At 41.3% G+C, this 13,114-nt stretch overlaps 2 protein-coding genes across 3 annotated transcripts in view; both read left to right on the top strand.

Annotated features, from left to right (window-relative positions):
- PPP1R42 (protein phosphatase 1 regulatory subunit 42) overlaps positions 1–5,931 on the top strand; it is a 48,688-nt gene extending 42,757 nt beyond the window's left edge. Inside the window, exon 8 of one of the 2 annotated variants that reach the window (XM_036264221.1) lies at positions 5,729–5,931. In XM_036264221.1, coding sequence (XP_036120114.1) covers positions 5,729–5,762 — 34 coding nt within the window. In that variant the 3' untranslated portion in view covers positions 5,763–5,931. Of the gene's footprint in view, positions 1–591; positions 641–5,728 lie in introns of those variants that run through there. The other variant, XM_036264222.1, reaches the window with a different exon arrangement.
- A 2,026-nt stretch (positions 5,932–7,957) lies between these two features.
- TCF24 (transcription factor 24) lies at positions 7,958–12,704 on the top strand. Its single transcript, XM_036263687.1, has 2 exons — positions 7,958–8,347; positions 12,591–12,704. The coding sequence occupies exons 1-2, from the start codon at positions 7,958–7,960 to the stop codon at positions 12,702–12,704; spliced, it is 504 nt and encodes a 167-aa protein (XP_036119580.1).
- Positions 12,705–13,114: the final 410 nt, after the last annotated feature.

The following is a 13,114-nucleotide window of genomic DNA, read 5'->3' as shown; positions in this document are numbered from 1 at the left end:
CACACACTGCCTCCCACAACCCCCTCAAAAAAGTTCATTCTTGGTCAAAGTTGAGGTGGAAGAGTTGGTTCAAGAAGAGCTGGGAGTCACTAGACTAGACACTGAGGTAGGGCAGGTGACTCAGGAAAGTCCCAGAAGCATCAAGAAAAGATGTCTGAATGAGCAGAGATCGTATCAAAGGAGCCTGAGGCCCAGTTGATGAAGGGTGGTCCACTAAGTGAGTAGATGACTACAACAAGAGCATCTGGTGGCAGAAAGGAGGGGAGAGGCTGGCTACTTTCACCACTTCTCCAAACCAAAGATTCTTATCTGGTGTCCCTGAAGGAGACATTAGAATTTCATCAGATCCTCAAAGGAGCCTATGATCCAAAAATAGTTTAAGAATCACTGTTCTAAACCTTGAGTATATAAATAATTTAGCTCTATTTGAATCATCTGTAAGTCTCCTGATGAGAAGAAAATTACTTTCAGGGTTTTAAAAGATGGTATTGTTTTCTGTAATTGGAGACAGTGGACAATTTTTGGAATAGATTTCCTCTTTCAAGAATTATCTGCTAAAGGTCAGGTGGGTCTGTCATGAGACCTTTGTAGGGTCCAATCAAGGGATGACGACCTAGCATTCCTTAATAGAACCACCTGAAGAAGACCCACGAACAACACTGCTGCAGTCCGACCTCCATTCCCTGAAGACTTGCTTGGGCTTGCCAGGATGGAGGCCTAAGGGAGAAAGGGTCCTTTCAGTCTGGAAAATGCTTTATTCACAAAACTAGAAGCTGCGTGAAATTTGCTTTACTGCTTATGTCCATAGTGATTACTATCATAACCTTAGCCAGTCTGTCCATAGCACTCCAATAGTTACTTTTTAAAAAAAGTTATTTCTTCTTCTTTTTTTTAATCCTCACCAGAGGATATTCTTCTATTTATCTTCAGATAGAGTGGGAGGGAGGGAGGGAGAGAGAGAGAGAGAGAACGAGAGAACATTGATGTGAGAGGGACACATTGACTGGTTGCCTCATGCACAACCCCCACCAGGGCCAGGGACCAACCACAACCAAGATATATGCCCTTGACCAGAATCAAACATGCAACTCTTGGGTCCACGAGCTGACACTCTAACCGCTAAGCCAAACCAGCCCGGGCAACCCCAATAGTTTCTTAAAGATTTACACAACTGCCTTGGCTGGTTTGGCTCAGCGGTTAGAACGTCGGCCTGCAGTCCAGGGAGACCTGGGTTCGGTTCCCACTAAGGGCTTGTACCTCAGTAGCAGTTCATCCCTGGCCCTGGTTGGTCGTGAGGGTGGCAGCCACTCGATGTGTTCCTTTCACATCGATGTTTCTCTCTCTTTCTCTCTCTCCCTCCCACTCTATCTGAACAAAAAATAGAAAAATGTCCTCAGGTGAGGATAAAAAAAGATTTACACAACTGATGTAAATTCCATAACAGTGTTCTTGAGTTTTGTTTCTTGCCAAGCATTTTGAAAGGTCTTGCTAGTATATCATCAAGATGGAAAAGAAAACAATATAATGGACACAGACTCAGAAAACAATGTTGGTAAATTCTATACACTGCCACACACACTAAGATCAATTGTGAACTGTGACACACACCCCATATTCTACAGCCCAGGCAAATCTGTAGTCACTAGGAATGCATTGACAAAAACAGCAAATAAATCATTCTATCCTCATTTCCTAACCAGGAACACTCAACACCAAGCTAAATGCATTTTTAACTACTATGTACTGCTAAAACAGGCTATCCTAAAAGAAGCCAGCAGAATAGAGGGATTCCTATGAGAAGAACATAATGTCCTTCTGTTGCTGCTGTCAGTGAGGTTGATTATTTTCAATCATGAGTTTTCAGTTTTATAATGTGTAAAAATATTACACAAATATTTTAAATGTTTATTCCCTCAGGTGGCATTTTTACTAAGGATATGCCAAAATACTGTTTTGTTACCACAAAAGATTTGTCTTATTTAATTGGGACTATCAGTTCTACCTCTCTTTAACATAAAAGGTGACCAAATATATGATGGAATTTCATTAAGATCTTGATATAGATTTTTAGGGTGAGCCTATTGCTAACATTTTATTAATATAGTGTAAAGCTGAGAGATGAGAATGAAACTAGAATGTTAGTAAAATGTTAAAAACAAAATACCCAGCCCAGACACAAAGATTAGATTTTCAGTTTCTAAAAAGTTGACTAAAGCAACTCCTGCCCTTAATTACCTTAAGGGGTAGAATCTGCAGACCAAATGGCCTACGTTCCACATTTAATTTCCGTGGGGAGCCTACTCAGAGGTGGAAAGGAACTTAGAACACTTCTTCCAAAATGCTAAAAGTGTGTGCCCCACACTCCTTTAAGGTTCCAGACATTCGGAGCTGAGTCTGTTATCCTTGTGGAACCCAGTGAAGCAACATCTGTGCAATGACAAGGGAATGTTTTCCACCTCCTTTATAAATGCGTGCAGTCTGTGCTCGTGTATATTTACACAAGCCTGCTTTCCCTACAGGGAGGAAAAAGTCAGACTCATTGACGTTGCTTTTGACCCTCAAACTGAACTTGATACTATCAATGTACACTTTAATTAAAGATTAGTTCAAAACTATTTTTTATTTAAAGGCTGATTCTGAACAAATGCCTTCACGGTTCAATTAAAAATAATACATGGTATTAAACAAAAAATGTACACATTGCTTCTTTCTGTTTTGTCACAGATGTTTCCTCTCTTTTCAAACACGTTAGGAGGTGCCTGAGCCTTAGTAATTTTAAAATAGACATTAAATGCATTTATATATTGTAAATAAGATCCAATGAGAATACTGCACAGAACTGTGCAATGAAAAAAGCAAATTGGTATTTGGTTATTTAACTATTTTTCAAGCCTAAGCAATGTCAATAGAGTCAAATCATCTTTTTAATGCAAAAATAGTAACTTTCTGGCTAGGTTAGAATGCCCTTAGTTTCAGACACCTTTAAGGAATGTGAATCTCTGGGACCTATAATTCTCAGGAAATGTTAACTGAATGTTATTTAACTATTTATAAAATACCTATTATCTTTAATTAGAATATGGAAGCATTAGATTTCTTTGAGTTAAAAGTGAACTTCAAAACAGTAAAAGTTAATTTGCTTTCACCACTGTTAAGTTATGTTTGAACAGTTGTAACAACAGATCTCCTATGTGCTTCAGGAAGAATTTTTAAAACAAAATATTTTCAGTCACAAAACTCTGGGATGATCTTATCTAAATGCTTTTAATTTCTGCTGTGTTAAACTTAACCTCAATTCAATTGGTTTTACAGGCAAAATAAACTTATATAATATGTGTAATGTAGGTATAATGTCAAGATTTTGATTTGCAGTTCTCAAAGAACTCTTTTGAAATGAAGACACAACCCACCTCAAAAAAAAAAAAAAAAAAAAGGCAATTGTGATAACAAAGTTTTTAAAAACAGTCTAAGGTAGCTTTTGTGATTTCTAGTCTCAACTCTGTCAATGGCTTACTCTGTGAAAAAGAGTTTTATGTAAGATCTAATTTATGAGAATTATATTAGTTATTTTCCATTCTAAAATGTCCATTTTGAAAGCTGAATCTTCATTACCTAAAAAAATTTAAAATACAGTAGAACCCTTTGAGATGAGAATATTATCAGCCCCATATTATAGATACAGAAATAAGTGAATTTGCTGTGGAGAGGATCAGTCAAAGGAGCCCCAAGTCACATTATTGCCATGAGGCAGGGCTGGGACTTGAATCCAGGTCACTGACTCCAAAAGCCAAGCTCTCAACTACTCGGCAAGGGAGTCTCAAAAAACACCCTCAGGTATAGGCAGGTAAAGTGAGGGGAGCCAGTAATGGTGTGACTGAGGTGAATTGGAGAGTACCTGTTCAACTAAAGGCAGCTGCAGGTACTTGGTTCCAAAACTATGTAGTCAAGCATATATGCTGAACTCGAGAAATCAGACTAGCTGGCAAGCAAGATATTTAGATTGTGAAATCATGTGACTTTAAAATATTGTATCAATTTTTTTCTTAAAAAATATCTATTAAAATAGATTATTTTAAAAATCTAGTAATGCTAACGAGGATATGGAACAAGTAGAACTCTCAAGCACTACTGGTGGGAATGCAAAAATAGTATGGCCACTTTGGAAAATAGTTTGACATATTCTTATAAAGTTAAACATATACTTACCACATCTAACAGTCCTACTCCTAGGTATTTTCTGAAGTGAAATGGACCTATATTCACACAAGAAGCCAGACTTAAAGGCTACATACTGTATAACTCTAAGACATTCTGGCAAAGGCAAAACTATAGAGACAGAAAACAGATCAGTAGTTGCCAAGGACTAGGGGTTAACTACAAAGAGTAAGCACAAGGTAATTGGTGGGAGGAAATACTGCAAATCTTTATTGTGGTAGTGATTACATGACTGTACATGTTTATCAAGACTTGGTGAACTATATACTCAAAAGAATGAATTTAACTGTGTAAATTATATCTTAAATAATGAGGAAAATAGTTGAAAGGTGAAAAAAGCACCAATTATATAAAACCTTTTGTGATATAATATGCATGCTTATATGTAACTAAGCAGTATATTTTCTTCTCTGCTGTGTGATTATTTTACATTGTACAGACAGTGAGTTAAGATGGCAAGTAATCTGACATATTTAGAAAAAAGACAAGTATAATTTTAAGACCTATTTCACTCTGTGAAATAAAATTTATAGCACTCTAAAGCCTTGTACTTTCTGGGATCCTAGACAAGAACTTCAGAGACTGGTATACTATGAAAATAGTATCTAGATTATTAATAAGGAGTCCGGTTAAAGTATGCCCTTTATTGAGATAATAGATTCAAAAAGTGTTTTGCAGATTTTGAAGAACTCTACAAATATTAAATAGAATGGTGTGGTAAAAAGCACAAGCATCAGGGTCAATCTGCTTGATTTAAATCCTGTCTCTACCACTTATTAGTGTGTGACCTTGGACAAATTACTTAATCCCTCTGAGCTTTATTTTCTCAACTGTAAAATGTAAAATCCTCAAAGCATTTTTGTAAAGACTAAATGGAAAATATGCTTTTTTAAAAAGCACTTATAAAGAGTTAAATAAGTTATCTTACTCATTTACATAATGTTGAAAATGTGAAGACTTTCATCTTCTATTTTTAATTTAACTAAAAACACTGGTTTCTTGCAGGAATTAGGAGTAATCTAGAATCATTCAGAGAGCCTACTTGGAGTGGCAGCAGACAGGGCAAGGGGGTGGCTGGCAGTGGCTGTAGTTGCTACATCAGCCCTGTCTTTGGAACCTGACTTGGGCAACACAGCTGGCCATGGGCCAGTCATTGTTGGCCTCTGTTGTGGCCCCTCTTCCACTCCACCTCATAAGGTGGGCTAGGGAGACCTAGGCACCTAATTTACCTCAGCTCCCCTCCAATGTTCTTATTTTCACACCTCTCCCAGCCCAGGCTTTCCTGTTCTTCTCTATCCAGGCTATGAAGGAAGGTGGGGAGGAAGGAAGAGGGGAATGGGAATCTTTGTTTCTGCTTTCTTTACATTCTGAAAAGATTTACATAGTTTGGTGACTAATCATTAGCCTACTGTGACTAATCATTGCTACTGTGCCCTAGATTCTGTTTGCTACCTGTTTTGAATAACGTTCATTTTTGAAATAATTTAATGATGCCCCCCTCCCTTATTTACAGGAATCTCTCTTTGAAGGAATCTGAAAGGTTGTGACAAAAAGTGATGAACATGAACATCATTGTCAACATAACGCAAAAATAAAAGAAAATTTATTTGTAAAAAACGAGTCAATTCAGCCTTAAAGAGGTCTGAAACGTTTGATTTCTTTACCTTTATAGAACTAGGCAACATCATCTTTTGTGGTTTGTATCTTCATGGTATCATCTTATGTGAGAAAAACCTTTAAGATTTGTTTCTTTATTGAATCAGAAACATTGCCTCCCAATTGCTTTATTCCTCATTATATATCATTTATTGGAAAAATAAAGATGTGCTTTCTCCTTCATTACTAAGTAATCCTTCTTTTGAACCAATGGTGTTTTGGGGTGCTTCTGTCTAAAGTGTACATCTAATTACAGTTACTGAACGGGAATTGACAAAGTGAGGATTATTCTGATTCACGAATATACTAGTGTAGAACCTGGTAGTTGCAATGTGAATATCTGTTGTAAAGTATGAAGTGATGTCGCGTATACAAGAGCAATTTTATGAATGGTATCGTAAACTTGTAATTCTGTCTTGACCCCAAAGATTTTTAAATGTCCCGCTCTTCGAATAACTTGTAGGCACTATTTCGAGGATATACGAATTAGTTGCTAGAAAATGCTGTGCGTCCACTCAGACTGCCTCTGAAGGCGAGGGGTCCGACGTGCGGAGGCCGCGGAGGGCCGGGGCGCCGCGGGCCTGACGGAGCCCGGACCGCGCCCCGGGGGAGCCCCGCACTGCACCGAGCCGGCCGCGCTTCCCGAGGGTCCCCAAGTGCAAGGCTCCTCAGCGAGTTCCCCGGGGGGGACGGGGCCAGGACGAATTTTATGTCCAAATAAGGACATAAGCGGCGCCCCGCGGGGGCGTCGGATGGCCTGCCAAGGGTCCGCTCCCAGGGGAGAAGCGACCGCCACCCCAGGGTCGTTCACTCAGGTTTCGGGAATTTCCTTAAGCTTCGCCGGCTGTGGGAGCATTCGAGGGGAGTGCGGTTCACCTCTGCGCGGCTCTTAAACTAGTCACGGCGCGCCGAGGTGGGGCACTCGTGCTTTAAGCACTTAGGACGGCGTGAAACATTTACCTTGTGGTGAAATAAAAGGCTAGCGCAGCGATCCGGCAACTCCACGCTGCCTCACTTTAGCGGCAGCGTTCCCGGAAGGCTCCCGGACTCACTCTGGGGGCTCGCGACACCGCGCTGGGGTCCCAGAGCCCAGACTCCGGCTCGGGCCCCTCTCGCCTCCCACCCCGCAAGCGCGAGACCTGGGAGATCCTGGACGCGCGGGGGCGGGACCAGCCGAACACCCACCCCCTCTGGCCCCGCCCCGCCGGGTGGTTTGATTAATGACTTTCCCCGCGGCTGAGAAGGTGGCTCCGCCAGGGCACAACCCTGGGGACAAGCCCTCAGGTGGGCGCGGACCTCCGCAGGTCCTGCTGTTGAGGCCCGACACCGAGCTTGGCCGGCAGGCACGTCTGGCCTCCGGGACGCCTGCATAAAAGGCGTGCCCCCCCGAGGCTGGAAGCGGCGGTCAACTTCGGCTGGCTGAAGATGGAGTGACCGGCGCGGCCCTGGCCACGAAGACCCGGCTCGACGCTCCCGGCCCGCTCACACAGCGGATCAAAGCCCCTCACCGCCGCTTCGGGAGAGGTGAGGACCCCAGTCCGACCCTGGCCGCGCCGGCCCCGGGCCGGAGGGTAGCGGGTGCCTTGGTCCGAGGTGTGGCCAGCGGTCCTCCACTCCTCCGGCAGAAATTACCCTCGGCTCCCTCCGCCGCCCCTACCTTGGGACGAATGGCACGAGGGTGGCGGGCGTGGGTGCCGGGCTCCGCGAAAATAATCAGCACTGTCTTTCCTGTGGGGCTGGCAGGATAACGTTCCAGAAGCGCGAACAAGTTCCGAACCAGAGCTTCCTTCCCTGGTAGAGTAGCACTTTCGCTTAATTTGTCGGTGAAAAATAAAGCCCGCACCGCGCCCCTCCTCGGTCTTCTAAGGAGCCCAGGAACTCTGACACCAAAGCCTTCCCCAGACGGGGAGGCAAGCGCGCTCCAGCCGAACAGCCTCCTCTCGAGGAACGCACCGAGGACTTTGGGCGGCCGGGCGGGCGCGCAGGCATAGCAAGAGGGCTGCTCCTCCCCGGGTTAAGCCCGACTGGGGCCTCAGCCTCACTGCGTTTTGTGTCCTTTGCAGGGCGCGCGGCGCGGGACTTCGCAATGGACCGCCGCGGCCCCGCAGGCAGCCCCCTGATCGCCAGCAACGAGCCCGCGCCCCCTGCTGCCACCATTCGAGACTCGAGCCCGGTGCCGACCGGGCCAGGGCTGACCGGCACAGGCGGCGGCGTGCGCTCTGCCGGCGGGCGGCCCGCCGCAGCTAACGCAGCGCGGGAGCGCAGCCGGGTGCAGACTCTGAGGCACGCCTTCCTGGAGCTGCAGCGCACGCTGCCGTCGGTGCCGCCGGACACCAAGCTGTCCAAGCTGGACGTGCTGCTGCTGGCCACCACCTACATCGCGCACCTCACCCGCAGCCTGCAGGACGACGCCGAGGCGCCGGCGGACCCCGGATTGGGTACCCTTCGCGGCGACGGCTACCTGCACCCCGTCAAGGTAGGGGGGCAGGACGCACTGCGGAACTGGGGCGGGCAGCGAGGCACTTTGACATACCGGGTCTGCCAGCACCTGGGCAGATGCTACCGAACTCTCACCCCTCCCTCGGGGTGAGGCGGGGAACAGATCCGCCGAGGGAACTCGGCCGTGAGGTCCCCACTGCAAAAGGCTTACTTTTTTAACTTACTACCTAACCATTTAGCAGGTTTAAACTGGGGGTGGCTGGGTACGTGTGTCTCACGCTCCTTAGAGGATGCATCCTACAGGATGCCCTGTCCAGGTGAGAGATTTCTCTGGGGCGCCTGGTGAGGTGCTTGGTTGCACGTCCAGGTAATTTTTAGTATCAGAGTTATATTTATGATCCTTTTTGTTTGTGTTTTTAATTTACATAATTACATTTCCATTGTCGTTTTTATCAGCTGTTTGAAAAGTTTCACGAATTAAATATTTATGAACTATGGGGTAATGGAATTATCTGACCCGTAGTAATCCTAGGAAACCAATGTTGAAAATTTTTTGTAAAACTGGTAAGAACAAAATGAGACCGTTTTGCATCCCCACGGAGTAAATTTTAGTACCTTTTAATAAAGGTTAACCATCATGGATTAGACAGCCACCAAGAGTGTTAGAAAAATAATAATGTGTTTATGTAATTTATACACAATAAATTGGTATATACGTTGAGCTGATTAAATATTGTATTCAATTTTTGTAATGCATAAAGTTAGCCAAGAGAATCTGTATAATTTTTTTTACATTTCATATTTAGACTCAGTATTTAGTCTCTGCATTGTCCTTTTCTCCTAGAATTGTTTTGAAATTCTACATTAATCTGGCTTTCTGTTCAAAATATGTCATATTCCCTATATATCCTCTATATTTCCTAAACCTAAATTTTCACATTTTTGGTTCCACCATTCTGAAGCATTTGGTCACACACACACACATGCACACACACACAAAAATACAAAATTATAAGTTAGTCTTACCTATATCAGTGTTCAATCAATTATTGAATAATCATTATTGAAATGTGGTTAAAAAGTATGCCCTCTAATATTAACTGAACTTAAAATGCTGTGGTAAGGTTTAGCAAAATTTATTTTGCAAACATAATCAATATGATTAAAGGCTTATACTATTTTAAATATTAAATATAAAAACTTAAATATTATTTATTTATAATTATGAAAGTTATTATTCCAGTCATGTGTTATATATAGGGTGGAGCAAAAGTAGGTTTACAGTTGTTCATATGGAAAATAATACAATAATTAATAAATAATAATATAAGAATAAACTGTTTTGCATACTCTCATCTGTAAACCTATGCCCCATCCTGTTTAACAATGTCAGCTGAAAAGCCATTCATTATTAATTAAGGGTTTGTATTACAGTGTACATTAGATTGCTATTCAAAGATATTAATATAAGATTTGTTTGACTTGACATTTTAAACATTAAGTAGACTTCACTACAAAAAGCATCTGTTAAATGCCTCTTTGTGAGAGGTATAATTCAGATGAGAAATCAAGTTGTTTTGCACCTTAGTGTCTTGCAGTGCGTTTTTGAATGGCGTTAGAACCATAATTTTCAGGTAACAATAAGCTTAACAAGAGGTTTTTTTAACTTGATTCATGTACCAAATGTTTTTGTAGTCCTATAACACTTTTAAGAATAATTAAATCTCATTTGTCCTCTGGATTGATTATTTTGATTTTAAAAGACAACTCTAGGGATAATGAAACAAGGTCAAAGATTATCTCCTAATGAAATTGGTTACAATTGAACACATGACTAGAGTGTTTTAAAATCATTTGTGAGTGCCTACTATGTGCAAGTCATTGTGTGAGCAGAGTGAATGCAGTTAAGGATAAGACTCAGTCCCTGCCCTGAATGAACGTATTCGTTCATAATAGTGACAAAGACAAAAATGAGTTTATTCTTATATTATTATTTATTAATTATTTTACAGGTACTACCAAAAAGGCTTAAATATGAAATCTATCTTTGACTAAACTAATACAAACAAAAATGTTCTGACTATTTGTATTTTTTGGTTAACTAAAGGTATTTTAACCCTTAGCATTCCAAAGACCTTAGAATTAAACTGGTTATATGATACCACCCTCTAAAAAAGAAAAGGTCCATCTGAAAGGGCTACTTATGTAATATATTTTTTTCATTATCATGATTATTTGGCAATAAATTATATTGTTTAAGAGGTTGTTCATTTTTTGCCCTGGATGGTTTGGCTCAGCGGTTAGAGAGTCGGCCTGTGGTCCAGAGAGACCTGGGTTTGGTTCCCGCAAGGGAGCGTACCTCAGTTGCAGTTTGTGCCCGGCTCTGGTTGGTCATGCAGGTGGCAGCCACTCACTGTGTCCCTTTCACATCGATGTTTCTCTCTCTCTCTCTCTTCTTCTCTCTCCCTCCCACTCTATCCGAAAAATGGAAAAATGTCCTCGGGTGAGGATAAAAAAAAAAAAAAGAGGTTGTTCATTTTAAAGGTGAATTTTTAAAAAGTCACAATTAGAATACAAATGTGATGATTACTGAAAGATTAGAGCTGTTTGATCCCAGTATAACCAGACATTTAATTTGTATGTTCTAGCTATATAACATCAAACATTCTAATATTTATAATTTCCAGATACTGCTTTTTAGCTAGATAAAATGTTTAGATAGTCAAATTAGTCACTTTTGCTATAGTTCTTTGATAAGTGTAGACACATAATACTTACCATGTATAACATTTTTTTTTTTTTTAATATGCAACCCTTAAGGAATTTGGGGCCATGCTAATCTCTGTATCATTCCAATTTTGGTATATATGCTGCTGAAGCAAGTCACTTACCACGTATAACTTTTTAAAAATATATTTTATTGCCCTGGCTGGTTTGGCTCAGCAGTTGGAGCATCGGCCTGTGGTCCAGAGAGACCCGGGTTTGGTTCCCGCTAATGGCATGTACCACAGTTGCAGTTTGTCCCCGGCCCTGGTTGGATTGTGTGGGTGGCAGCCACTCGATGTGTCCCTTTCACTTCGATGTTTCTCTCTCTCTCTATTCCTCTCTCCCTCCTACTCTATCTGAACAAAAAATGTCCTCTGGTGAGGATAAAATATGTGTGTGTGTGTGTGTGTGTGTGTGTGTGTGTATACATACATATATATTTTTTTATTGATTTTTTTTTGAGAGAGGAAGGGAGAGAGAGTTAGAAACATCAATATGAGAGAGAAACATCGATTGGCTGCCTCCTGCACACCTGCTACTGGGGATTGAGCCCACAAACTGGGCACGTGCCCTGACTGGGAATCAAACCCAGACCTCTCAGTCTATGGGACGATGCTGGGACAATGCTCAATTCACTGAGCCACACCGGCTGGGCATAATGTATAATTTTTTAAAAATATTTTTTTCTTTATTGATTTTAGAGAGAGAGGAAGAGGGAGATTGAAACATTGATGAGAGAGAACATCGATTGGCCACCTCCTGTATGCCTACAATGGGGGATCGGGCCCACAACCTGGGCATGTGCCCTGACTGGGAATTGAACCGGCAACCTCTTGGTGCATGGGTCGACACTCAACCAGTGAGCCACACCAGGCCGAGCGTAATTTTTAAAAATATCTTTAAAGCCAAGGATCTTGTTTTAGGCTTCATTTGAAATTAAAAGATTGTGGGTAGATATATTTTCCTACACTTAACTATATTCATTTTCGATGATTTGTTGGCTGCATGTACACATACTATTTTATACAGTTATAATCAAAGTTTGGGTATATTTTTATTTATTTGTTTTTTTGTTTGTTTTGGTTAATCCTCACCCAAGGATATTTTTCTATTGATTTTTAGATAGAGTGGAAGGGAGGGAGAGAGAGAGAGAGAAACATTGATGTGAGAGAAACACATCGATTGGTTGCCTCCCGCACAACCCCAACTGGGGCCAGGATGGAACCTGCAACCCAGGTACATGCCCTTGACAGGGAATCGGTCTGCAGGCAGATGATATAACTGCTAAGCCAAATTGGCCAGGGCTGTATTTTTATTGTTATGGTTAACATTAATAAATATTTTTTCATGTCCCTTAGACTTCATAATTACAATTGTTATTAGCTACATAAGATTGCATTTGCATTGAAGTATTTGGAACTATTATTATTATAATAATTATTCTTATTGTTGTTACAGATTATATCTGTCATAGATACTAACTTTTAGGTTCTTGTTTAAATATTCTTTTTCAGAAATGGCCCATGCGATCAAGATTATACATTGGTGCTACTGGTCAGTTTCTGAAGCATTCTGTCTCTGGAGAAAAAGCAAATCATGGCAATATTCCAACAGACTCACCGCCTTAGGCTGTCCCCTGATGGGTGCTGAAAGAAAGTGATTTCTATTGTTTTTAAATAGTATGAAATAATTCTATATTTATTACATCAGACATAACGAACATCATTTCTGAAAGTTTACATAAGAATCCATCGTTGAGTTTTCAAACTTATCTGTCTGATCTAAATAAATGTGGAATGAAATAGTCTTGTATAAAACACACAGTTTATCTATTCAGTGTGAGAAGTGGTCACTACTATATAATGCAGGAGAAACTATTGAAACAAAAAAGATACACAAAAGCTGAAAACTACATATATCTATAGAATGCACACATTTTCCTATAGTGTATTCTAGTTTTAAAAAAACGCTGTATTTGAAATACACTAGTATTTCATTTTTGTAAAAACCAGTCTATGCTTAAAGTTTGTCTAAGAAG

The sequence above is a fragment of the Molossus molossus genome, unplaced genomic scaffold, assembly GCF_014108415.1.
Source record: "Molossus molossus isolate mMolMol1 unplaced genomic scaffold, mMolMol1.p scaffold_m16_p_16, whole genome shotgun sequence".
Lineage (NCBI taxonomy): Eukaryota > Metazoa > Chordata > Mammalia > Chiroptera > Molossidae > Molossus > Molossus molossus.
This window is presented reverse-complemented; position numbering and strand designations above follow the sequence as displayed.